At 37.5% G+C, this 27,813-nt stretch overlaps 2 protein-coding genes across 5 annotated transcripts in view; both read right to left on the reverse strand.

Moving 5' to 3' along the window:
- Positions 1 to 10,418, reverse strand: part of TOM1 (target of myb1 membrane trafficking protein) — a 29,817-nt gene extending 19,399 nt beyond the window's left edge. Inside the window, exons 1-2 of one of the 2 annotated variants that reach the window (XM_058189890.1) lie at positions 10,181 to 10,418; positions 568 to 652 (exon numbers count right to left, since the gene is read on the reverse strand). In XM_058189890.1, the coding sequence (XP_058045873.1) occupies positions 568 to 652; positions 10,181 to 10,232 (137 nt within the window). In that variant the 5' untranslated portion in view covers positions 10,233 to 10,418. The remainder of the gene's footprint in view (positions 1 to 567; positions 653 to 10,180) is intronic. The other variant, XM_058189891.1, reaches the window with a different exon arrangement.
- Positions 10,419 to 10,978: 560 nt separating this feature from the next.
- Positions 10,979 to 27,794, reverse strand: HMGXB4 (HMG-box containing 4). Of its 3 annotated transcripts, none has more exons than XM_058189893.1 (11): positions 27,580 to 27,792; positions 25,925 to 26,013; positions 25,267 to 25,382; positions 20,847 to 21,832; positions 20,373 to 20,454; positions 18,749 to 18,813; positions 18,401 to 18,506; positions 16,866 to 17,035; positions 15,240 to 15,362; positions 14,700 to 14,787; positions 10,979 to 11,134 (listed from the first exon to the last, which is right to left on the reverse strand). In XM_058189893.1, the coding sequence occupies exons 4-10, from the start codon at positions 21,741 to 21,743 to the stop codon at positions 14,743 to 14,745; spliced, it is 1,488 nt and encodes a 495-aa protein (XP_058045876.1). In that variant the 5' UTR covers positions 21,744 to 21,832; positions 25,267 to 25,382; positions 25,925 to 26,013; positions 27,580 to 27,792; the 3' UTR covers positions 10,979 to 11,134; positions 14,700 to 14,742. The 3 variants fall into 3 exon arrangements, with proteins under 3 accessions (XP_058045876.1, XP_058045877.1, XP_058045875.1); XM_058189894.1 differs by having other exon boundaries at positions 10,996 to 14,787; positions 20,847 to 20,914; positions 21,182 to 21,832; positions 27,580 to 27,794; XM_058189892.1 differs by having other exon boundaries at positions 10,997 to 14,787.
- Positions 27,795 to 27,813: the final 19 nt, after the last annotated feature.

Below are 27,813 nucleotides of genomic sequence, written 5' to 3' on the forward strand. Positions count from 1 at the left end.
CCCTGGAATCACCCAACCAAAACACAAAAAGAATCACCTCTTCTTCACAATACATTAAACAACTCTCCTTCCCCACCCAACACACATTTTTGTTCACATGAATTAAAAGAACTAAGACTCCTAAACTTAACGAAGATATCTGAAAATGAGGCACTAAAAAGCAAAAGCAGATATTTGAATTATTTAAAAAAAGAATTAACAATTAACATTAACAGATCTAAAGAAAAATACATTGAGATAATTAACAATATTTTTATTTTTTCAGATTTCAGGAAAACAGTGCAAGATTGATTTTACCCTTGTGCAAAGAATTACGACTTAGTAACAGAATTTTTGGCACTGATAACAAAATCTATCTGATTTGTTTGAGCAGTATGCTGCTTTTTGAAAATCATCATAAGACTCAGTGTTAGCTGTTATGTCTTATATCAACGTTCCCTGGTACACATATCACTTTTCCTGAGCTGGGTGTGTCTTTACGGATCTCAGAAATTGTGCAGGCTAATGCAAAATCATCAGTGAATCTACCCAGAAAATGACTATTGACTTCAGCACTTGTTTCCTTACCCTTCTTCTGTCTCATTAATGATGTCACAGATTTCCATGTTAAGAGCCCAATCTTCATTCTGTAAGGAGCCATCAGTAGCTTTCTCTGTGGAAATGGAAAAAAATTAGAAACCTCTAGTACTCAATTTATTATATACAGCTTCAGCCATTGCTGAATATCAAATACACATAAACTTGTTTTAAAAAAATAGTATAATAAGATCATTACAACTGGTAACAATATTCACAGTGCACCAGGGAATAAATACAATTCAATTAAATGAATACATTTTCACAACAGAACTACTCCTAAGGTCTGCTGATAGAGCAGATTTTGATAGGTTTCCTGAATCTTGATTGGAGCCAGACAGAGTTTAGGAAAAATATTTTAGAGAAGGGGAGAAGCAGTTGAGAAAGTACACTTTCTCAGTCCTTTCTGATGGGATTCCCTGAGAGAGGGAAACAACGTGGCGCTTACTTTTTCTGATGGCATTGAATGGACAAATACAACTGGGAGACAGTCCTCATGACATTTATCTGTTATATAGAATCATACAGAGCTTTAAGGGTGACAACCATCATCTCAAATTGCACACAAAAGTCAACTGGTCACCAGTGCAGTTCTCAATGTACAGATACACCCATAACTATTCGAACGGCTCCATTCTGGACCAATTACAACTTTCTAATGGTCTTCAATAACAGCACCATGCACATGGTGCTGCAACAGAGCAAATGAACCAAAATGTGAATGGCTATAATAAGTCCTTCTGTTCTGGGAAAGTTTGCAGTTGGTGCATTAATTGGAGCTGTCTACCTAGACCAGAAGAGACCAACACACTGTAGCCAATTCAACAATTCAATTTAATTATTTATAATAATTAAAAAAACATTTTAATTTTTGTCATTCACATTTCATTTTGTTCCCCCTTTTGCATCTTTTCTTTAATGATTCTATTCCACCATTTCTTTGATATTAGTGTAACTCTTGTCCTGTGGGAGTTGGCTGTGGTGAGTTGGCTATGGCAAGATTTCTAGATCTCATAGACACAGCTTCACTTGCTCCTCAAATAGGAGCTTTGAGTCATAAAGGAGCTGTTCAGAGTAATCATGATTTTGTCCAAAATTAAAGATGGAATATTTCTTGAAAAAAAATCTCTAGATGTGGGGCTCATTCTCCTTAGGATATACAGCAGGGACCAAGCCAATCAGTTACGGTGGTTAATAATCCCTTTGTTTACTCCCATGATACAGACACTATGTGTTTTGCTACCAATCTTTAGTCATGTGGTAACTCTTTAAAAATGCTTTTTAACTATAACAAAAGAAAAATCCCAAATACTATAATAAAGTGATACTACAAAAATCAAAACAAATGAACAGAAAAAGCTATATGTACTGTATTAGAACAATTATATATACAACAGAACATAAACACTTAAACAATAATTAAACCTTGACCACACGCTAATAAGGCGACTGTGTTCCTCCACCCCAGTCATTAGTTATGTGGCCTGTTGCTGAAAGCACTTTGATAGGTTTCTCCTTGTTTGCTTATCCAGCTTTTGGTTATAATACTCTATTCAATAGCTGCAATCTCCAGAGATGTGCAGGCTCAGGGAAAAACACTGGATTTTAGAGGTGTTATTGAGGCAGTAAGGCAGAGGTGTCAAAGTCAAAGCCCGTGGGCCAGATCTGGCTTGCAGGGTGCTTAGATCTGGACCATGGGACCACCCTGGAAACAGTGAAAGATTGGCCTGCAGTGCCTCTGCCAGTGAAAACGGAGCATGCAGCCCTCCCGAGCTCCGTTTTCACTGGCAGAGGGTTGCAGGAGGCCGTCCCAGCCAAAAACGGACCTTGGGAACCTGTTTTCGCTGGCAGAGTGCTCGGGCTGGCACAGGAGCTCTGGCACGAGTGACGTCAAGCTGGCTATGCCCATCCTGGCCATGTCCACCCAAGCCCTCCCCGCGGTCAAACACAATCATGATGCGGCTCTCAATGAAATCGCACTTGACAGCCCTGTAATAAGGAGTTGCCAACATGTAGTTGCACTCTGCTACTACTTCTGTAGCACGTCCTGAACTCAATATTTCCTGAGCCTGAATGAGCCAGAGTCACACGGTAGAAAAAGACATGGTGCCCATACTGAATCTAAACCATCTTTGCCTATTTTAAATCAAATACTGCACAATTCTAATCTATGAATGATTCTTAAGAGAAAATAATGTACACAATAGAATCTCGTACAGTAGGCAGATCTTGTGCGCTCCACAATGTTGCTAATGCCAGGGTGATGACCAACAAAGCTGTTAATGCTAATGTTTAACCCCACAATCAATTGCTTTTGGCAAACAGATAAATTTAAGTTCAGGGAAGAGTACTGCCGGTATTAAAAAAACAAACAAACTACCACCATCACCATCAAAAAGTGGATGTCTAGACTTAAAGCAGTACTAGCTTGTAATCATGAGTAATTAGCTAATGGAAAAGAGGAGAAGTTATCCACAGTAATACAAGCAAGCAACAAACAAACAAACAAACAGGACAAAGGAAAGAAAAAGAAATTTCAGATTAAAAATGCCACCTATTTTTCCTGGGTGAATTTCTGTAATAAGGTGATAGTAACAGTCTAGCACAAGTAATTTGGCAAACTGAAACACTTAGAAGGTGCCAGAGTTTCTTGGGATTTCCAAAGTGTGGTTCAGTTTTTAAAACAATAAATGTTATTTCATTTCATTTCATTTCATTTCATTTCATTTATTAGATTTTTATACCACCCTTCTCCCGAAGGACTCAGGGCGGTTCACAGCCAAATAAAACAATAAAAAGTGCACAATAAAACAATAATTAAAAAATTTATTAAATATAAGGCCAAATTAAAATCCATTTAAAACCATAAAACCCCATAAAATTTAAATCCAAATATTAAAAACTACTAAAAATTTCTATGCCAGTCCTGCGCGAATAAATAGGTATGTCTTCAACTCACGGCGGAAGGTCCGAAGGTCAGGCAGTTGACGTAGTCCTGGGGGAAGTTCATTCCAGAGGGTGGGAGCCCCCACAGAGAAGGCCCTTCCCCTGGGGGCTGCCAGCTGACATTGCTTGGCGGATGGCACCCTGAGGAGTCCCTCTCTGTGAGAGCGCACGGGTCGGTGGGAGGCAATCGGTAGCAGTAGGCGGTCCCATAAGTAACCCGGCCCTAAGCCATGGAGCACTTTAAAGGTAGTAACCAACACCTTGAAGTGCACCTGAAAGACCACAGGTAGCCAGTGCAGCCTGCGGAGTGGTGTTACATGGGAGCCACGAACAGCTCCCTCTATCACCCGCGCAGCTGCATTCTGAACCAACTGGAGCCTCCGGGTGCTCTTCAAGGGGAGCCCCATGTAGAGAGCATTGCAGTAATCCAAGCAAGAGGTAAAAAGAGCATGAGTGACCGTGCATAGGGCATCCCGGTCAAGGAAGGGGCGCAACTGACGAATCAGGCGGACCTGATAAAAAGCTCTCCTGGAGACGGTCGTCAAGTGATCTTCAAAAGACAACCGCCCATCCAGGAGAACGCCCAAGTTGCGCACCCTCTCCATCGGGGCCAATGACTCGCCCCCAACAGTCAGCCGCGGCTGCAGCTGACTGTACCGGGATGCCGGCATCCACAGCCACTCCGTTTTGGAGGGATTGAGCTTGAGCCTGTTTCTCCCCATCCAGACCCGTACGGCTTTCAGTTATTAACTGAAAGCTGTGAAACCAATATGTTTAAAATATATTAACTGTATAAGAGTGATAAATTGGAGATCCTTCTCCTGCCTGCTTTTGGGCAAATTACTAAAATTCTGGTCCCAGGTCTTTTGAAGTCTAAAGGCCCTGAAGTCTACTTTGTAACTGATTGGATAAGATAATAAAGCAATACTTATAAGAAGCCACTGGTAGAAATTATTAAATTATTAGGGTGTTGAACCTGAGTGTCACAAATATGTTATTACTAAGCAGGTCTATCCCTCTGTCATCACTCAGGAAGTTAAATTTATCAGATTTAGGTGCCACTTGATTTCACAATACACATAGTAGTGGGATTAGTACCTGGATACACAGTGCTGCATAAAGATTATAAACTGAAATTGAATTCCAATACTCTGAAAATTTATGGTTCAGGAAATGAGTAGGTCTCTGATTCTAAATAACCGTTTCTCACTGGGATTCTTCTATGAAACCCCAGGGTTCTATGTCAGGTTGTTAGGGGTTCCATGAGTTTGACTGAAAAAAAGGTGTGTTTTTTTTTACTTCATATATCAAACAATAATAACTGTAGGTATAATTTTTACGTAGGAGTTCCCTGAGATCTGCAAATCCGGCAGGATAAATAGGCTCAGGAAGACTGTTCTAGATGAAGCTGTATTTTTTTTGAAAAAAATAAGAGTACAACATACCTACTTGTGCTCCTGTTGCTTATACTGTCAGCAGCATAAGATAGTCCAGACTAAAAACCAGATACCACGTGTATTTAAAGCTGTTTTTTTTTATTAAGACTGGTATCTTAAAATGGGTATCAAGACAGAATATTACAAATCTGAATGTACTTTTCCATTTTTTCTATTAATGTGAATTAGGTGGGGCATCTACGTGAGAGGTTTTCTTAACATTTTCCCATCATCTGGGCTAAGTAATGTTTATCTCTTTGTTGTCCTATTAATGGAGCTTTCCTCTGTTCATTAAGGTTGCTTTCTTTTTTATTTACTATAATTTTTATTGAAGTTTAAAAGGTCACTTTCTTTACTCATGCCCCACATAGGTGCTAGGCCTATAGTTGACCAAGTATGCCTGATTGCAACACTTTCTGGACTGGAATGGCTTGTCTCTAATGGTCTAATAATAATAATAATAATAATAATAATAATAATAATAATAATAATAATAATAATAATAATAATAATAATAATAATAATAATAATAATAATATAATTTGTATACCGTCCTTCTCCCAAAGGACTCAGGGCGGTTTACAGCCACAATAAAATAAAAAAACAATACATACAATGCTAAAAACAACCATTAAAAAACTTATTCAATTGGCCCCATTTAAAATACAATATCAACTCTGTAAAATTTATAAAAATTTAAAACCCATAAAATCAATTTAAAAATTTAAAAATTCAAGCCAGTCCAGCAAGACGAAATAAATAAGTTTTAAGTTCGCGGCGAAAGGTCCGGAGGTCAGGTAATTGTTGAAGTCCAGGGGAAAGTTCGTTCCACAGAGAAGGCCCTCCCCCTGGGGGCCGCCAGTCGCCATTGCTTGGCTGACGGCACCCTAAGGAGTCCCTCTCTGTGAGAACGCACGGGTCACTGGGAGATAGAAGATGGCAGTAGACGGTCCTGTAAATATCCCGGTCCTAAGCCTAATAGCTAAACTCCAAACTAGATTACAGCATAGTGTTGTGAATCTGCCCTTGAAACACAAAAAAATTGCAGTTAGTGCAAGAAGAGACAATAAAGTTGTTATTAAACTATCTTCAGAGATTACACAACTCTCTATTGTTACCTGTTAGATTATATGGCTTTAACAATGATGTTCAAGTTACTTGTTTAAAATATTTGAGCCATGTCATTTTGCAACTATTTTATTTATAGATGAGGTATAAAATTCTCAAACAACATGAGGAATAAGGGCCAGATCTACACATTCAGTCAAGTTATGTTACAGGACTGACTGTTTCACTTTAAATTATATATATATTGGATATCTTCTTTTCTGGGAAAAATTACCCATTCAAAATTGTATTGAGTTACAAACTCACCAAGAATCCTTGCCAAGCCAATATACCTTATTCTGTGTTCCAACATTTATTGGAACAATAATATTGGCCAATTCTTATAAGACTTCTGTAAGCATAACACTGAAAATTGGTAATCACTGAATATTAAATCTATGTCAGTAGGTTTAATATACAATACCATTTTCAGTGTTATGCTTATCAATAATACACAAAACTGGAAATAAATCAATATGATAGGCCAAATTGAGCTATTTCTAAAGATATAAATTCTAGGCTGAGCATCTTAGAAGATATTCCAGATGATATTTATTTCCAGGAAATGCAAAATGGGAAAGAAGTAATTCATCAAACATGGAAATACCATGTACATCCACATAGTTTCTGGGGATAAATTAACATAAAATCCACTAGGTGAATATAAATTATAATGGATATAAAATAATTGAGTAAAGCCTAAAATATGTTTTTTTAAAAAATAAAAAGTAAAGTCTCCTACAAGTCAGGCTCAACTTTAACAATGAGACATACTCATCAAACTTTTATTTTTTCCTGATTTTTCTGTCTGTCTGGCTTACAGTCCTGGAATTTCCTGCTGATCTCCTGCCAAATTACTAATAGGATCTGCCTGCATGAGAATAACGTCTTCCATCTAAGCCACTGCCACCAAAATGGGGTTTTCTCAATTATCTGCTTCACATTACTAACTAAAGACATGAGAGCCAATAGTTCTGAGTTTGTATTTGGATACATTTTGAAAGCAGCAATTTATAGAATGATAGTGTTGGCGGGGACATTGGAGTCCAACTCCATGCCCAAGGCAGGAGTCCTCATACCATCTTGGATAAACGGTTCTACAATATTTTTTTTAAAACCCCTATGTGGGTCCATGGAGCACCCATAACTCAGGAACTAGGCTTATTTGCTCTCCAAATCTGAGAAATACAGAACATGAGATAGCAAGGAAGATTGCCCATGGCAGACTGATATTATCTTAGCAACTTCTTCTGTTTCCTTATGACTGTGCATTATGCTGCAAATGAAAACCGCTGGCCTGATTCTATCTCCTTCTACGGGTCTCATGTATGGCTGTGTTGAACATTCTGTTGAACACCTCTTTGGATTGAGACCTCATAAAAGAGCCTCATCCAATCAAATAAAAACTTTGTTTTCCTCTCATATATCAATGAAATCGATTTTGAGTTATAACATTTCATACGTTTTTGCATTTGAAGTGGGGGAAAAACAAGGACAACTGAATGTTACTCCTTTTATGAAGCTTTTCTAAGACATAGTGATGTGAATGATGTAGATGCTAAATTCAGCTTAGGAAGCTGTAATTAGAAGCATCAACAACTCAGAAGTCTAACTCAGGCCATACAACTTTTATATGGAATGAACAAAGCAGTTTAAATCGCACTTGACAACAACAAAAATTCTAGTTGGAAGACCACAAAACTAAATGTGCCAGCAAATTCGATATTCCAAACTAGTAATATGTGTGAGTATTGCCTCAGTTCTTAAAGGCAAACTTAGCAAGATGTATGTTAGCCTGCTGCCAGGGTGTGGAGATGTGGCAATTTATGACACATCACTAACATATTAAGAATTACCGGTTTTGAAGGTTTTGGATTCCAAGGACTCCGATATCATAAAAAACTATTATCTATTTTGTATCCACTAAAATAGAAGGGGATTTATCAGTTAATGCTATTTATTACAGTCTAAGCACATTTCAAAATATGGAGTTTAAATTATATTTCAAACATACAATTATATTGGGTGAAAACTGAGCTGAATAAAATGAAGCAAAGCACAGAAATAAGTAACACAGATTTATATCTTACTTGGTTTCAGTTAATTTTAATGTCTCTAATTTACTCCAAGTCTAGATTTACCCAGTATTATGAACAGCATATACTTGCATGTGAATTTAGACAAAGATCTTATTTGGAGAGTTTAAATCAGAAATATATTTTAGTTAAGTCACATGAGATTTTTGTGAATGAAACAGATCATGATGCCACAGGAAAAATATATACCTTTAGAATAGTGAGATGACTCTTGACGCTTTTTACTTACAAAACTATATTATGTCGCATCCTGGACATAAACTGTTTCAACTCCTACCCTCAAAACGACGCTATAGAGCACTGCACACCAGAACAACTAGACACAAGAACAGTTTTTCCCCGAAGGCCATCACTCTGCTAAGCAAATAATTCCATCAACACTGTCAAACTATTTACTGAACCTGCACTACTATTAATCTTTTCATAGTTCCCATCACCAATCTCTTTCCACTTATGACTGTATGACTATAACTTGTTGCTGGCAATCCTTATGATTTATATTGATATATTGACCATCAATTGTGTTGTAAATGTTGTACCTTGATGAATGTATCTTTTCTTTTATGTACACTGAGAGCATATGCACCAAGACAAATTCCTTGTGTGTCCAATCACACTTGGCCAATAAAAATTCTATTCTATTCTATTCTATGCTTGCATGGTTATATAATACATATAATACACATCTACCAACCCTGGCAATGTTTCCTCTTTCCATGCAATCTGACATGCAATCTGACACCGCCCTGAATCCTTCGGGAGAAGGGCGGTATAAAAATCGAAATAAATAAATAAATAAATAAGAACCCCAAGACCAAGAAGTGAATGTCATGTCTTAATTTTTAAAGACTACCTACAGCACTTTTCTTCCAGATAAAGAAGGAAGGATTTAGGAAACAATGTCACTATTTTCTCACCCAATAGGCATTTTTGACCACTGCAAAGCATTCATTGCTGAAACTTGTCCTAAGATCCTTAAACTTAATTTAGAACATATTCATAAAAATAAGGAAAAAATCCATTAGACCATTAAGTGTTCTGTGTTAAACATTAACAAAGATTAAACCTAGCTATCTAGGCGTAGCTAAGGACAAAAAGATGCACAACAGGTTCCTAAATGTTAATTTTGTGAATTCTTAAGCCGGCAACAGAAAACATGCAACTCTGCAAACACTTGAGAACTACGGTTCCCAGGAGCCCCAGCTTGTATGAGGAAAGATGAGCAAGGCTTCAAGGTGCGATTCAGCAACAGCAGTTAAGGCCACCAGCTCCTCATTAGTGACTTAAACGCTGTGTCTGCTAAGAGATAGATTTTCCTCTCCTTAGGACTGGACTTTAATTTGTTTACTGCTCCGAACAGCCATTTAGTGTACCAACGCTATCTCCATGGGACGGACTGAAAAATTCCATGCACCTAAGGAGAGATGGAATTTGTAGTCTACGGTCTCTGGGATGACCAGAGGAAGAAAGCATGTAGGCCTCCACCCATTCAGAGTTTGCCAATTCGGGCTTTTGCGACATGAGCTATTTCCTCAGACTCGAAAGCAACTGAAGGGCAGGCTTCCAAGATCTTTTCAAAATTATCTCAACTGTTCGCAGACAGCCCACACCAAGAGAGCGACCAGCCTTCCAGGGGGCGTGACGTTCGCACCAGAGGCGCGTCCTCTTTAAATAAGCAAACTTTATCCCTTTTTCGAGACCCCCCTCCGTACTCTTACCGCGACAGGATTGGCTTACAAGGCCTACCCCCAAGAACCCGCCTCCTCGATCATACCCCATTGATCAGCACGAATTGTCCGTCAGAAGAATGTCCTATCCTCATCGGCCAGAGGGGAAAAAAAAACCCTAAACCCCGCCTCCGAGGTTTATAAGCTCCGCCCCTCCCGCGGTTAGACACTGAGTTGTGGCAAAATCCTGAGTTTAAAGCTACAGTCACGCGAGCGGTTGAAGTCGGGAGACACGGGGGGAGGGGAGTGGGGGGTAGAGGAAGCGTAACGCAAGAATCAGGCGGCAACTTACCAATGCGCTGTCCGACCGGAGAACTAAAAGGATTACCGAGAAGAAACTCCATCACCACCTAGACGACCGCCACGGCTTAGCAGAGATCAGCTGACAGGGCCACGGGTGGGTCACGTGACCGCTCTGAGCTGTAGGGGGCGTGCTCAGTTCTTTGCTCTTGTGACACACCCCGTAGCGTAAGCGCCTCCTTTGCGAGCGGAGTTTTAACGCGGAAATCTGATGGAGGAAGCGGGTTGGCGGGATGTGGGCACAGCCCGCTCTTAAACATCTTCGCCGGCAATGAGTTGTTCGATTTCCGAGGGAGGCATTTCCTTGCAAGCGCGCTTGGGAGTTGTAGTCTTTCCCCAAGGCTCGTGCTGTAGGGAAAGGTTTGTTACCGGATGACAGCGAGCGGCGACGATTGAATGATGCCATAATTATAGGTCGCAAATAGGACCCAAGCCGCTCCCGGGCGTCGCAGTATTGGTAGCTTCCGCGGAGGGCCTGCTCGGGAGAAAGCAGCTTGAACGGACTCTCGTTTCGCTCTGCCTCAATCGAAGCCGTATGAAGCCTGTCAGTAAAAAGGCGCTTTGCTGCCACTAGGGCGAGCTGAGGTATCTTCCGTTCCCCGATGTCTTTCAGTTCTTTTTCAATAGCAACGTTTCGGTAATTATAGATGCCAAAGTGGTCGGACTGTTTTTCCCATCCAAACCCATATGTTCAGGGAGTTATTTGTAGCTTTCTACATACAACTGAATACTTATATCAACTCAAAGCAGGAAAGAAACACTGTTGAGTTGACTCAGTAAAGCATTGAGAAAATTTTTGGATTCTCATCCTGATTCAAATAATTCATGTTTATGAATTAAAGCCATTAATTGACAGATTATTTCAGCCACTGGAAGAAGGCAATTGTTTCTGACTTGCCTGTGCTTATCTTCTGTGTTCTGATTTTTTCTAGCTTTTGTGATATATCTGTGGGTGGGGTAACACAGGACAGAAGGACATAAGTAAAAATTGCCTTTCTTCATTTATAGGAGAGCTGGATTAGTCTAGGCTGGCAAAAAAAAAATCAGTTGCCTGATAGCACCAACTAACAAATTGTATTAAATGGAATAAGCTTTTGTAAGATGTAGCTCATTTGGTCAGACTGATTATGCCTTTTAATTACATTTCTTAGTTGGAAAAGGTGCTACCAAACTCCTAATTTAAAGACTTTCCACTCAATGCTGAAAACTCCAAGAACTTTCCAAAAGCAGCAATATAGTGTAAATGCAATTAAATGATTCTGTTAAATGTCCAGCTCTAAAGATTGATATTCTTTATAGTTCATATACTGCTTGTATATCTGCACAACTTTGAGTCAATGATTCACTGCAGATTTTTAGAAGTTATTTGCCATTGTTTGTTTCCTAGGGCTGAGAGAAAAATGACTCCCCTAAGGTCACCAGCTGGCTTCCATGTTTTCCTGGTTTCTAGCCTGCTGCCTTAATCACTATCTCAGTTGGTTTTTACATTGTTTGTAGCATTGTTCAAATAATATCAAATCTGAATAGGTTTTTAAAACCTCAAGTCATTAGCTCTTAGCAAATAGTATTTTAATCATCAGGTTTAACAAGGGGATAGGAATGGGGACAGGTACTTCATTATTTAAAGGAAGCTTAAGATGAAATGATGGAAAACCAGTCAATTTAATAGTCTACCAATTAGAAAAATATCCACTCTTAAAAGCCTAGGGAAGTGATGTATCGTATATACTTGGATTCTAAATTATTTCATTTCCTGTTGTTTTAAGATTTTTAAATCCTATGTGATAAGGTTATATGACATAGAATTTTAACATTTGTTTTATCCATTTTTTAAATCACACTATAAGGACACATCGATTCACAATCACAGTTGGAACCAGAACTTCCATCACTAAGCAATGTGGTGGTTATGTGAGTCATCATCTGACCGCACCTAATTTTATTATCTTTTTGCTGTGATCATTAAGCAAATTTAGCTTCACCCATTGACTTTGCTTGTCAGAAGCCAGCTGGACAGGTCACAAATGGCGCTACATTACCCTGGGATGTTGCAATCCTCCTAAATATATGAAGATCATGAAGCATCCAATCATGATCATGAGAATTCTGCAATGGTCTTAAATGTGAGGACTGGACATATGCCACTTTTTTACCTTGTAACTTTTCTAAATGAATGGTTGTAAGTCGTGGACTACCTGTATTGCTATTTTTGTATGAATACTTTTTTAAAAATTCAAAATCTCCTTTTAATCAATACTTGTTCTAACCTAAAGTTTAATTATGACAAAGGTGTATAGATTGTAAAATGAATACAGGTTAGTCCTTGACTTATAACCATTTGTTTAATGACCATTTGAAGTTATAACTGCACTGAAAAAAGTGACTTATGACCATTTTTCATGCTTATGACCATTGCAGCAACTCCCATGATCATGTGATCAAAATTTGGATGCTTTACAACTGGCTCTTATTTATGACCATTGCAGCATCCTCGATTATGTGATCACCTTTTGTGACCTTCTGACAAGCAAAGTCAATGGGGAAGCCAGATTAATTTAACAAGTGAACAAGTGCATTAATAACTTAACACTTATAGTGATTCACTTAACTATGGCAGGAAAAGTCATAAAATGGGGCATAAGTCACTTAACAACTATCTCATTTAGCAACATAAATTTTGGGCTCAATTGAGGACTACCTGTACATGTTTTCTGAACAACAGTAATAGAAGGAATTTTTTGTGTTCTAATTACAACTACCTATTTTTCAGAGTACCTTTCCCCCACTAAAAGACGCATCTTTTCCCCCCCAAAAGTGGGTAAAAATTTTGGTGTGTCTTGTAGACCAAATATGGCCCTGTTTTTGGCCTCCTAAATCCTCCATGCATTGCGTTTTCACCCTCCCTGGCCCCTGGAAGCACTCTGCAGTGCTTTGCACGGCCCATTTTTGCCAAAAATGGGCCCATTTTCATCAAAAACGGGCTCGTTTTTGGCCTCCCAAACCCTCCGTGAGTCACATTTTTACCTTTACCCTTCCTAGCCCCTAGAAGCACTCTGCAGGCCAAAAATGGGCAAGTTTTGGGTTAAAACGGGGCGCACATAGGGTTCAGAAGGCCAAAAATGGGCCGGGGTGGGTGGAAACATGATGCGCAGAGACCAAAAACTATTTTTTTCCCTTGTTTTCGTCCTCTAAATCTAGGCACGTCTTATAGTAAAAAAAATATATGGTATATACAAAAATACATATACAAAAATGTAAATTCCTATATTAAAAATAACATACTTAATCCTATGGAAGTGCTTTCCCAGAGAACAGATTCAAAGCGCTTAAGCCTGTGCCAAAACATTTCTCTTCCTATTATTAATAAGTCCTTCAATATCACCTGTATCGCCTGTACATGAATATTAGCACCATAAGAGAAAGGAGTTGCTGGTAATAATGCTAAATTGGAATTTGCGTAATTGGGGGAACGTTCTTGCCTTCTATGACAATATTTTTAGCTACTGTTTCAGAAGTCACTATCTAAATGTGAAGAATTTGGAGCCTGAAATTGTAGGCTAAAAATCTTCTTCCTTTTCTCTCATAATCTGAACATTTTATGAAATATTACATTTCTATACTGTAATTACTAGTGCTATATAAGTTTTGAAAATGATTTGGAAGAATTGCTTCAAAACTTGAATGAACATGAATTAGCACCTCACTGCTACTTATTAAAACTGTGTGTGTGGAGAAAAATATAGCTGCTTTAAACAGTCACATTAAAGAAGTAGCCATTTTAATGATTCGATTTCATTCACTCCCAAATTTGTATGTAGCTCTGACAATTAATGCAACATTTAATAAGAATTCCTACTGTCCGAACAGTTCTCTAAGGATAGGAGAATTTCCCCCATCATTAATTTGAACATGTTAATTATTTTTTCTCCATTCCATTGTTTCCACTTAGAGAAGTACCAGTACTATTTTATAGCAATAGCAATAACATTTAGGCTTATATACCACTCCATATCTCTTTACACCACTCTCTGGATGGTTTACAATGTTGAAGCATTATTTGCATATTGTCCCAACAGTCTAGGCCCTCATTTTACTGTCCTTGGGAGGATGGAAGGATGAGTCAACCTTGAGCCCTGTCAGGATCAAACTCCAGGCTGTGGGCAGAGTTTTCTTCCAACACTGCACTTTAACCATTGCGCCATCAGGGCTCTGTTTTATATCTAAAGTATTAGTGGTATTGGGTCCATGGCATGTGTTTGCCCTAAACTTGCTTGACATTTTTAATTAAAATAATTCAATATATTTTTTTTCCTTTTATATTAAGGCTGATATATAAAAAATTACTAAACTCTAGTTATGTAGAAACACACAGACTTAAAAAAACATCCTTCAATTCTTGCAAATTCAAGTTCTGGACTTTTTTCATAAAAGCAAGTTATACAGTTATTGACAAAAAACTTTAAAATTCTGTAGGTTGAGACTTGAAGAACGCAATATATATGTATACACACCAGTAGCATGGCAGTAGATTACTTTCCACACTCGCTTTTTGTGTCAAAGACCGGGCATTATGTAGGCAATATTATCTAATGTGTTTGACTGAAAAGACAGAAACATTAAATTAATTCAATATGTTTGTTACAAAGTGAAACGCTTTTTGCTTGAATAGAATATTTAAGAAAAGCCCCATTAAAGGCAACTTGTGGTTTTCAGGCCCCACTTCTGTATTGCCCAAATTGACAACAAATCTTCAATTTTTGGTTCAGGATAATTTTTCCTATTTGTTTACTTTGTTTTAAAAGAACAATGGTTGAAATAGATGTGACAATTTCCCACTTCATATTATACTCACCTGCTTATCTCTCCCACTATCTCTGCCCTTTTGGCTGGCTGCCTACTTCTTGCCACCTGCTATCTCTATCACCCTGTCCATTGCCACTGCATCTGCAGCACTGAATGCAACTACTGTACTGAATGGGGTCTCTGTTTGTGCCTTGCACATTTAAATTTTAAGACATAATAAGACAGCTTGGTAATTAAGTGTAACTTACCAAAACATGTTTGGGGCAGCCATTTAGCTCAGGTAACTGGGATGTGAGACAAGTCAAAGGACCCAGAGCACAAATAATTGAATCCAGGAGTACTGATAAACTTCCTGATATGGCTACCATTCCCTGGAAGACCAAAAAGGAATGAGAAAAGTTGTTAATATAGTATTATCAGTATCAATGTATCCTTCCTATTTTCTCAAATTTAGCAGCCCTGTTCTGCTCTGTTCAGCCCTGTTCTGCTCTTTTACAGAGGAATCACACACAGACAAATGAATGAACATGAATTCTACTGAAAGCAAGAAAGGCTACATTTTTACCATACATGTATAAGATAGCATTCACAAAATGCAGCATTTCATAAAATATACAAAGTAGATTCTCAATCCAAATATGCACTGGGTTTGCAATTAGCAAATTAAGTCACTGTACTTCAACAGGCTAAAAAATATATATAAAATGAAGAGCCTTCGTACTTTCTTCCTCATTAGGCAGCTTCTTAGTAGTCTATTCTACACGGTAGTTCATAATGCCATAAACAAGTTAGAATATCATGGTAGGTCAGAAGTCCCATTTTCCTCCAGCATTTTGTTTCTTAGACAACCAGGTGCTTCTGGGATGCTCTCAGCAGGAAGTGGAGAAATTCCAATATTTCCCCTACCATTTCGATATTTGGAGGTTGGAGATTACTTTCCATCTCCAAGGTTAATAGCTTTTGATATAATCTGTCCATTAATTTTTGTTTGTATCCATTGGTATCCAGTGTCATATCCTGTGAATGCCAGAGTTTAAGTAGATGCTCTGTGACAAATATTTTTTTTGGTCTGTTCTAATTCACCTTCCAATTGCCTTTACCAGATAAAATCAAACCTTTTCACGCTAAATCAAATTTTTCACGCTAAATAATGAGAATTATTGCTTCTTTCTTTTCTTCTTTTTAAAGTAATTTCAGTTTTTAAACAATCAATGGCAATTCTGGACAATGTACTGTAGATTAGAAACCATGATTTATAAGAAGCAGAAGTAGTCGTATATCAACCCTAATTCAATCATGCTGAATTTTGTAGACTGCAGTACAATCTTCTACAACATGGCATACTCCAGATTTTTTCAGGATTGCGATTGCCATTAACCTTAACTATTCACTACAAGAGGTGGGGTTGGAATTTTCAACTCCAATTTTTGTAGATGAGTTATATTTATTTCAGTGGTTTATTTTTTAAAATGAAAACTCATTACCAAAAGTAGACATTTGCAATATAATCTTAGGATTCTGAAAACTAGGGCTGGGGGCCACATGTGACCTAGGGACTATCCACCCATGACCTGACTGAAGAACAATATTGTCAGCCCTACTGGGTATACTAGACCAAGAAATCAACTACACAGGAAGGGTAATACTACTTTTATTAAGATTGGCTATAATAATAGAAGTCTGATTGCGCTTCTTCTTTGTTATATGTCTGAATTAGGGAAATACCTATCTGAACTGCTTCCAAATATCTCTCTGTGGTAGACTTAGAATATGTTTCAACTCGCTATTGCCTGGCAGAAGATCCTGTATAACTTTTCTTTATTTTCTACAAATTCTAAAGAGGAATGAAACTGCATGGTAACTCTTGTACTTACTTCAGTCTCCTGCAGCCTGTGGCCAATAAGACTCAGAGACTCTCCCAGTAGTTGCAGATGTGCAGCTACATCAATGGGATCTGTCTCGGGAACCTTCACTGGTGAAGAGGATAATACCATTGTACTAGTTGGGGACTTTTTATGGGGTGAAGGCATGCTTGCTAGAGAAGCTGAAAACGGACAATAAAACAGTTTTAAAATTGTACATCTTATACAACATACAAAAAATGTGAAATGGAAACATCTCATATATGTGAATAATTCTCTTAATTCATGCTTTTTGGAAAAAGAAGAGCTGAAAAGCTGCCCAGAGGTCCAGAAAGCATAGAAGAAGCATAATTATCACGCTCCCTCACAACTCAAATAATTCATGCTTGTACTGGCTTTGTCCAAAGCTTTCCCTGTTAACCTTTGAGTATGTTGTATTTGAATTTTCACAATCTTCAGGTACTTGTGGGGCATGAAGACTAACATACATGGACAGCATCAGATTGGGAAAGACAGCTCTCCAATCACTGCTCCACCAAAGTTCCCTCTCCTCATATTTGTGCCTATTTCACATTGTGAATATTTTGAGTGTTCAATTCATGGATCAGACTCTACTTAGGTGATAAAAGCAAGAATAACAGAGAGTTAAAGAAAGTATAGTTAAGTCTGGATTAAAACAAAATCTTGACAACAGCAAAAGTAAATTATTTTTTTTTGTTTTTGTTTACATTTATACCCCGCCCTTCTCCGAAGACTCAGGGCGGCTTACAGTGTATAAGGCAATAGTCTCATTCTATTTGTATATTTTTACAAAGTCAACTTATTGCCCCCCCAACAATCTGGGTCCTCATTTTACCTACCTTATAAAGGATGGAAGGCTGAGTCAACCTTGGGCCGGGCTCGAACCTGCAGTAATTGCAGGCTACTGTGTTCTTAATAACAGGCTTTTACCAGCGTGAGCTAAACCGGCCCTGTAAATTCTCAACAATGTAAACCGGGCCCTGTAAACCGGCCCTGTAAATTCTCAACAATGAATTAATTTAAGTGGAGTCTCTTTGAAATATACTGTTTGGACTGTGCTGCCTCTTCTCAAATAACTCAACCACTGCTTTCCCAGATCTCTCATATCTTTCCATCTATTACTTTATTTAAAAAAGGCAGCTGATAATTATCTAAAAGCCAAATCAGTGTAATAAACAGTTATCAAAAACCCAAACAAATTTACATGGTGTTTTGGTATTCAATTCATTGTTCTAATCTATGCAGACTTATTTTAGATAATCTGACTAATAGCAAACTAATAGCAATTGTGGCCTAAAGCAGCTTTTCTGATACTTCTCAGACCTTCATATTTGAATTCTGAGCTCTGGAAGTAAACCAAAACCCTAATATCTGCCAATTTCTCATCAGCTGGTTAATGATAAAATTCATTTCTGGAATCTTAGAACAGTTTGATGAAACAGACAAATATCCCAATATATTTAGTTACAATAATAAAAATGATCTTGGGAGGAAAACATACGAATGTAATGGAATGTGGAAGCTACCTTTCAATTTTGGGGAACCTTCAGATGACATTGCTTTCCTCTTCACTGTTGTCGCTTCTGCTTTATTCTGCTTATGTTGCAAATACTGAGCCTTCTGCTTCCAAACCTACAAAGAATAGGAAAGAAAACTGCTATGAAAACTGCATTGATTAGGCAATTGATTAGCAAAATATGCATCCCACATAGTTAAGAGTACTTAGATCCCAAGCATTTCATAGTTATTAAATGTGGAGAGGACTACTATACAAAACTATTCTGGGGAGTAAATTAATGCAAGCACCATGGTGGCATCATCCCGGGCACAAGTCAACTTAACATTTTTTAAAAAATGTCTTCTCAAATATTTACCAGTTTATCTTTCTCTGGAAGCTGTTTCCAAACCTCTGCTAGCTTTTTGCTCAGCTCACCAAAATCTAGCAGGAAATCAGAGAAGGTGAACAGTTCAGAATAAAAGCAGGTAGTTTCTAATTTTAATGAGGAATCTGATTCATGAACATTTAGTTAACCACTGAATCCATTATAAGACATATTAACAACATATGTGACAATAAGTATTTTTCAATAAATATGAAATATAGAGCTACCAATGTCAGATTTTATACTAAATGTGGAAAGCAAAGGCATCCCATAATGAATGACTATATATATTTCGGCTATACAAATTACTACCATAAGACTGCAAGCAGTTCTAAAAAAATCTGTGTGAAAGGAACTGGTGCAATCTGGCTCCTAAAAAGAACAAAGTAAGAGACAGATATTTAATTATCCTTATTTTTATTAGCCAGTACTAGTACACGTTTAGGAAGGGGATCAGCAAAACGAATTCTTATTGATAGGTGTGAATGCACTATTAATTTATCTAGATACTCAGCAAAAATTAGTATGTTTGTCTTTTTATACTGTAAATTTAATTACTAACATATCTGATTATATTTTTTTATTTATGATATAATAGTCATCAACATTTAACTGAGCCCAGAGGAAATCAATTTATGCTTTAAAGTATTTATTTTTACTAAGAATTAAAAGAGCATCTGCTGAAGTAATTATTTTACAATGATAAGTAGTAATCCTACAGTATATGTACTTACCTGAACTAAGTGGTAGTGAGTACTGAATTGTCTTGTATAAAAACTTAATAATTACTTTTATTTTTTCCTTATGCAAAAAGTTCCCTGCACTATAAAAATACTAAAGATAGTTTCAACGTTTGCATCAAGCTACATTGTGACCGCTTGCTTAATTCAAAAACAAGACAAAGGGAAATTCAGAACATGAATTACGATTCACCATGTGGTCTTGAGAAATAAAACACTCTTTTATGGTTTTGTTTTAAAATATGCCAAAATATAAATTATTGTGGTATGTTTTATGTGGCCCTGCCTTGATAAGAAACTGCAATTGTTTTAAACCACAAGCACTAGAACTGGGAAATACCTTTCTATTCTTTAAAATTAGTTCTTTATAGTTCTAACTTAAAGATGGCCAGACAAGTTATTACAATAAGTGTTAGATATTCTTCTCTGGGTCATAATGTTATTAATAGAGAGGAAGAGACTAACTGGAAATTTAGAGGTGATATCTCAAATCTTCCCATCATGATGATTCATGTAATGGTGAGTTTTATATTTTGTTAAAATGTGTGTCTCTATAAGCACGTGCGTAATTTCCACACTTACTGCTCAAATGAATATTTTAATCTTTAGAATAGAATAGAATAGAATAGAATTTTTTATTGGCCAAGTATGATTGGACACACAAGGAATTTGTCTTGGTGCATATGCTCTCAGTGTACATAAAAGAAAAGATACCTTCATCAAGGTACAACATTTACACCAGTGATGGTCATAGGGTACAATTTAACATTTAATGATAAAATGATTATTTATGCAAATAATTGAAAAAATATATAATAGAGGTTGGATTTTAAGCAAACAACAAAAATTCAACCCTTACAGGGATGTTATTTTACCTATTCCTGGATGTTCAGCCACAATGTTCACACGATATTCCTTACAGAATACTTGGTAGGCAGACATATTTTTCTTCTTTGGCTAATTAGAAAAAAAGGGGAGGGAGATAATATTTTATAGTATGTACTAGTATCAATTTCTTTCTAATACCTACAGAAATACCTGAAAAACCATCTTAGTCCATTTTTTAATGCATTAGTACCTGAGCTGAAGTTTTTGTTATGGAGTATATTTTTTTTAACAAACCATAGTTTTATAGTTGGAGGAAAAAAAATGAAGTATTTCTGAATGCCTTAAGTTCATGATGATAATGAAAAAAGACAGAATCTAAAACATTCTGCAACATAAAAACATCTGGATTAAATACTGGTAGTAGATTATGGCTTAAAATCTGGAATTACAAAGAACTTTTTGCATTTGCTATTACAAGAATCAACCATAACTTATAGTACTCACTTGCTATGCAGTTTTACCTTTTCTTTTTCTATTTTCTCAATCTTCTCTTTTTCTTCTTTCTTCTTCTTTTTCTCATTCAGGCTATCTGTACAGAAAACAGGTGGCAGTGGTGAGGAAGAAGGAGGAGGGGCAGGTAGAGCAAACTGGATGCTAGTTGGAGAAACAGGCAGTTGTGGTGTTATTTCCACTGCTGCTGGTGATGAAGAGAGTCCAGAACTCTTCTTCAATTTAGAGTGTTTTTTCTCCTTGTGTTTCTCCTTGTCTTTCTTCTTTTTACTCTTCTTTGATTTCTTTTTCTTTTTTATCTCCCGATATGAATCGTCAATGACTAGTTCTCCAGCTTCCAACTCACCTCCAGATGAAGATCCAGATTCCATTTGTGGTTCCAAGTTTGAAAGCTCAAAATCACTGCTTTGGCCTTCAGGGAAGAGGGATGTGTCTGGGCTGAAGCCCTCAGCAGGAGAAAGGGGATGGGGATCTGTAGGTGGCTTGTGCTTCTTGCGGGATTTCAAGAAGCTGTGTGTATCATGGCTTGAGGGCTGCAAGATTTGTTCATCCCGACTAGACTTCTTAGAGGTCTTTTTTGTAGCTCCAGAATGTGGAAAGGGATCTTCTGCTATGGTACCCCCTTTCTCTTTTGGTGAGAGGATTAGTTTCATTTTTAAGCCATCAGGCTCACGTAAGGTCAGCATTTCAGTGTTTACATATGGTGGTTTTATTTTTTTGGACTTATGGAAAGTACCATCATCCAAGGGTGGATCGCTGCTTCCACTCAGCTTCTTCTTGTGATGTTCCTTCTTACCCTCTGAATAATTGGCAGCACTGAATGAAGAATGAGATGGTTTTTCCAAAGTCCTTTTAGATGATTTGGAGCTGGTAGTTAAAGGAGTGTTGATGGCTTTAAGCAAATCCATGGCAGTGTTAGCAGAGAGTGAAAAAAATTACTTTTTTCTATTCTTTGATGATGACTCCAAAGGCAGGGAAAGTTCTAAAGGACAAAAGTCTAAAATAGAGTACAGAGAAAACAGGTAAAAATAAATACATGCACAGGACGTCAAAATCAACCGTATCTTATATTTACAAACTGTTCTAATATCAGATTATTAAATTACCCAGCTGGAAAACTTCAGTTGTTGTTTTTACAAAGGATTTGGCTCGAAGGTTTCTGGATTATTAATCTTATATTCACAATATTATACTCTATTTTAGTGAATTTTATAAATAATGCAAAACTTTATTGAATATCTTACACCTCACTTCCTGGATTTGCAAGAAAGGAAATTCAAAAATATTCAATATTCAAAATCATATGTAGGGAACAGAAAACAGTATTTAGAGTAATCCTTTCTTACACTAAATACTGTTTTCTGTTCCCTACATATGATTTTGAATTTTGAATATTTTGAATATTGAATATTTTGAATATTGAATATTTAGAGTAAGAATGGATTACTCTAAATACTGTTTTCTCTTCCCTACATCAGAGGAAGTCAGAGGAACAAAATACAGGGTTGGAGTAACAAGAAACTAAAAAATAAAATATCTAAACCAATTAAGAAGTTTTTGTCTAGGGCCAGAAATATATTAAACAGGTACCAGGCAGATTTTTCTGGAACAGGGATTTCCACAACTAAATACCCTCAAAATTGGTAATATGATTAAAGCCCTGCCCTGTTTTAAGTACACATTACACCCATTAAAAAAGGACAGGCCTTCAACTACACAATCACACCTGCCATCTTTACTTTTTTGACACTCAGTGGAAATCCCAAAAGAATGTTCAGCTGTGCTTTTGCCTTTCTCAGATAAGTATCTTTGGATCTTGATTAAGATATGTTGGGGGGAGGGGAAGTTATTTAAATACCAAGAATCAGAAAGTTTTTAGAGCTCAAAAGCAATACTTTGATATGTAATGGCACCTGATGAACACAATGGAATACTGCTTAGTATACTCATGATATCCAATACAAAATATTACACTAGTAGCAACAGTTTGATCCACCTGATTAGTTTTAAAGGCAGACATCATAAATTGTGATTAAATTAATGCAACATTAATCAGTTAGACTAGAAACTAATTTAGGTATTTTTAGAAGCCATTTGAGAAGAGAGATAAGAGTGGCAAGAAAGTTGAGAAGGTTGCTCAATGATTACGTTGCTTCCTGACATCTATTGATTGTCCGCTGAATTGTTGATTGCACTGCTGATTGCAGTTAATTACTGAGTGTGACACTGGAGCATGGTTTTAACACACCTGGAAATGTGAGAAGTTCCTGGACAAGATAGATGAAACTCCTCAGGAGAGACACAGAAAAGTAAACACCAGAAAAGGGGAAGACAAGTAGAAAAATGTGACCCCTCCCCCAAAAGCAAGAGAATCGGGAAATACTCAGTGCTACTGCAGTTTGGCAGCTGGTACTACAGTTTTGTTCTAGAAGACAATTCATGTCTACCCTAATAAAACATGCTAACCCTGGTTTCTCAAAATAAGGTGGAAGAGATTCAGGACCCAATGGGTCAAAAAAACCAAATAAGGAAGAAGAGTTTTGTGGTGATTGGTGATTCTTTGCAGAACCAACATAGCAGTGAGAGATCTGATATAACATGTGGAAGGTGATTCATGTAAGGATGAATTATATTACCTGAAATTCTTAATACAAGGTATCAAATATATATATCATAGGCATTACTGAAACTTAGTGACACATGATGGACACACAACTCTGGTTGTATCTTATTCAAAAGGAAGAGACTCAATAAAAAGAGAGGGTGATTGCACTGTACGTAAAAGAATCATATACCTGTACAGAAATTCGTAACAAAATATCATTATAGATTGCCTGATAGGCAATATGGATATGGATGAGATTGTTCTGGTCAGCTATCAGCTTACAAGAGCTATGTGATAGCAACAATAGATGCTTTTATCTATCCTGACACGGGATGGAAATTCAAACTCTGCCCATCATTAGAGATCTCACAACCTCCTTTCTTGTTAACAATTTTGTCAGAACATGGAAGAGTGAATAAAAGAGTTTGCTATCATAAAATACAAGTAATCCTTACCAATAGCAAGGAATTGGTTGAAGGAAAGGAAAATGACCAAAAAGTAAGAAAGTGAAGAGAAAGAGCAGATTTTGATTAATTCAGCTGGACAGTAGGTCATATCCAGTAGCTTGAAATCCTGAAGAACAGTGTTTGGGAAGCTTGAAAAATCCTGCAAATTTAGCTAGTGAAGGTACAGGTAGTCTTCAGGTTATGATCATCAGATCATGAGAAATAACATTCCCATAGTCATGTGATCAAATTTGGGTGCTTAGCAACCAGCATTACAAAATGGAAGTAGACCGGAACCATTCTGATCTGGAAAATTATCCATCAAGAGAAAACTGAATAAATAACTTTTTTTTTAAATGCATTGTTTCCCATTCTGATTAGAAAAATCATAGATCAAGAAAAAGAATAATTGTTTTAAAGAAAAACTGAACCTTTCCCAGAAACTATTCCCTTTCCTTCCCCTGCCCCCAATATACTTACATACTTAAATATTTTATATTTAAAGCAGCATATCTGAACATTAGAGGAAGGGAATAGAAATTATGATCTTCATAATAATCTGCTTATAATTCAAATCTCACTAATCAGGTTTGGAAACAGAATTCTTCACTGAATGGACTAATACAGCAAGAGTATTTTTTATTTTTATAATAAATTTTTCAGTTACTCCACAGTAGTTTCCTTAAGAACAGTAAGAACTTCTTGAGTTCTTCGACATTTACTTAACTTCAACAATGGTCAAAGTTAAAAAGCTGAAATTAAATTTAATCATGTGAGAAGTGCTGCAGGAAACACAAAGCTTCTGTATTCTAGAATTTTGGAATATTCTGGAAGTTTCAATTAGTGAAAAATGCAGCAGTGCATGATACTGGATGTATATTACGCTTGTGTTAAAAAGTTCAGCACTTATTGCCAATTATCCTGTAAAACAGGTCAACACCCTTGTTTTAACATTCAAAGTCCTGGACCTATCCTACCTCATAGGACTTTTGCTACAAAATTCAAAAGAAACTCTCTTGAAGTTGCCTTTACTTTTCAAGGTTTGTTTGCTGGGTCACAGCAGAGGGCCTTCTCTTCTCTTGCTCTCAAGCTATGGATACTCCCTCAGGAGCTACACTTGGCTCCCATTCTTGCCACTTTTCAGAACGGAATTCCCCATGGGCAGAGAAATGGAACATAAAATGAAATAGACAGTAATATTAGTAGTAACGATAATAAACATTCATAATTAAACTTCTTTTAGATACCGGAACTTGTATTTCAGTTAATGAAATAATGACACTGAACAATAAACTCATTGTCAATTCAACTCCTAATTCAGTTGAACTGAATTTTGACAAAATCAGAGTAAAAGTTTTCTCCTTCTCTCAGTTCTCTCACCTTCAGTCTATTTTCCGTATGCCCCTTGAGCAGCTGTCTCCTCCTTTCTGGAAGCAGATCCTTATAGGAACGTTTCTTTCCTTATTGGGTTCTGCCAGCTGCTAGTCCCACATCATCTGTTTGGTTATTATGTAAGAAAGGAATACAATTAAGCTGAAGGGAAGCTTTCATTATAAGATACTACATTATGGCCCCAAATAAATGACGATGCAGAAAAGGAAGCATACAAGACAGGCAGACACCCATTCAAACTTAAACATCAGTGGTTCTAAGTTGTAAGTGTGGTTTTAAAAAAATGAAGTTTTATTCTTACTCAATTCCTTCCCTATGATAAGAATTGAAAAGGTTGCTCATACAAAGACATAGATAGTAGCATTCTGCCATGCAGAAGTTATGCATTCAGTCTCTAAATTGAATTATTATTCCTTGGAGCTGATAGAATTAAGAATTAAGACAGAATTCTAACCTGTCAACATTCTACACTATTCTTTGTGACACTCTTTTTCCAGTCCTGATTCCCCACAAATTTGAGAATAAGGAGAGCGGATATGAAAAACTGTAGACACCCAATCCATGCAAAGTACTGGATTTTTTCCCCCAAACATGGCTGGGCTAGTATACTCTTTGCAACATCTCTTAGATTATGAAACAATCCTACCTTTTTTTCCCTTGGAATCATCATAAGCCATGGCTCTCCTGCAGGGATCTGGGAATGTGTTGCCACATCTAGCCTCCTTCTGTTTTCAACTACAGAATAAGGTATAAGAAACAGAGAATAAGAATAACCCTCCCACAACGCAGAAAGGGACTAAATATTTGAAAGAATGAAAAGTAGGATGAAGAGATGCTACTATCTACAACTTATTATCTTTACCCGTCAAAGAGATCAAAGCACAGAGAAAGGACCTAATTTTAGCAAGGAATTCATTTATCTAATGCCCTTACTAATAGGCAGAGAAGATGATAGCTAATATTCTATTTCAAGTAGGTGGATGCTATGTTCCAGATTTTCTTGAAATGGCTTTTACAATGCTACAAGGCCTTTCAAACAGAGAGCTTTATTTAATTACATGTATTTTAAGTAAAGGCTATATAGAATGAGAGTATCAGATAGAATTGCCATCAAGAGTAGTTTTTAATTATGTCCGACATAAATGGAATAATCCACTTGGAAACCGCTTTTGGACTTCGTTACTGAGATGGGGAAAAAAATGAAACATTGACTTTGGGTTTCGCTGATTAGGTAAGTTTGTTGTTATAGAGATGATTCCTATATACTACTATGTAAAAATAAAAAGTTGAGACTGTATGTTATTCTACTGCGCTAAAAAGTCAGAAGTCAATGCTTTTCTTCATTTCCCCCCTCCATTTTCCTCTCTTCTCTTTTCCCTCCCCTACTTTCCCCACTATTTTCATTTTCCTTTGTGTTTTATATTCTAATAAATAAAAAGAAGACAGAAATAAAAAAGGGAAAATGGTCCTTTCTCTGGGCCTCTGCAGCATTTCTAGCTTCTTGTGACCTCAGTTGTTCAGAGGTTCCTATCCCGGCTCAAGAATGACAGTTCAGGTGAGAAGGGGCAGCTACCGATGCCTTCCTTCTTGTCCTCTCAGAATGACAACTGTCTACATGACAGTTTCTTCCAGAGCTCACTTGAAGGTTTTTTTTTTAAATGTTTCTGAGTGTTACAATAAGATTTTTTTTAAAAAAAGCTCCAGGATTTTTTTTTATTTGTTATTTCTATATGAACCTTTCAACCACCATTTCTAAAGAACAGTCAAAACAAGCCAAATTACAACTGATGCGCTACCCGCGACAGAAAAAAAACCCAAAACTTTCCCTCGTTTCCAAGTAACCCGGTATAACTGGGGAATGGAAAGCTCAACTGTCAAGACGCAGCGGTCGTCAACTTTGGCAACTTTAAGACTTGTGGACTTCAACTCCCAGAGTTCCTCAGCCAGCAAAGCTGGCAAACAATAGAGCAAAGCTGGCTGAGGAACTCTGGGAGTTGAAGTCCACAAGTCTTAAAGTGGCCAAGGTTGGAGACCCCTAGTCAAGAGCCTTTATTCCTGACAAGCGCTCTATACGGTAACGCTTTGGAAGACAAATCCCGAAGAAGGACACGATCATCCTTCATCGAGCGAATGCCATAACAGCACCCGCCACAAGCCTCTCCTGCAGCCTGTTACTCATTCGGCGCCACCGGCCTTCAGCCACCGGCTTGTTTAACGGAGCGAAGGTGGCCCAACGAGCCCCGGCTGCTCTCGCATCCGGGCCAACCCACGCGCGCCTCTTTTTCTGCAGGTTGTGCTTACAGTCGGAGAGATCGAGCCTCACAGAGCCAGGCACGAGCCGCAAGAATCCGTCAGGAAGCGTCTTCTCTCGACAACCGCGGCAAGAGGACCGCCGAGAGCAAGGAGATCGGTCGGCGCCGGCCCGCAAAGGCGCCCCCGGGATCCCGCAGCCTCCCGGAGGCCGCTCTGACAGTGGCCAGAGCCCGCCCTTCGCGAGAAGGCGGGGAGAAGGCGCGAGATCCCGCGCGGGCGGCG

Source organism: Ahaetulla prasina, chromosome 7, assembly GCF_028640845.1.
Source record: "Ahaetulla prasina isolate Xishuangbanna chromosome 7, ASM2864084v1, whole genome shotgun sequence".
NCBI lineage: Eukaryota > Metazoa > Chordata > Lepidosauria > Squamata > Colubridae > Ahaetulla > Ahaetulla prasina.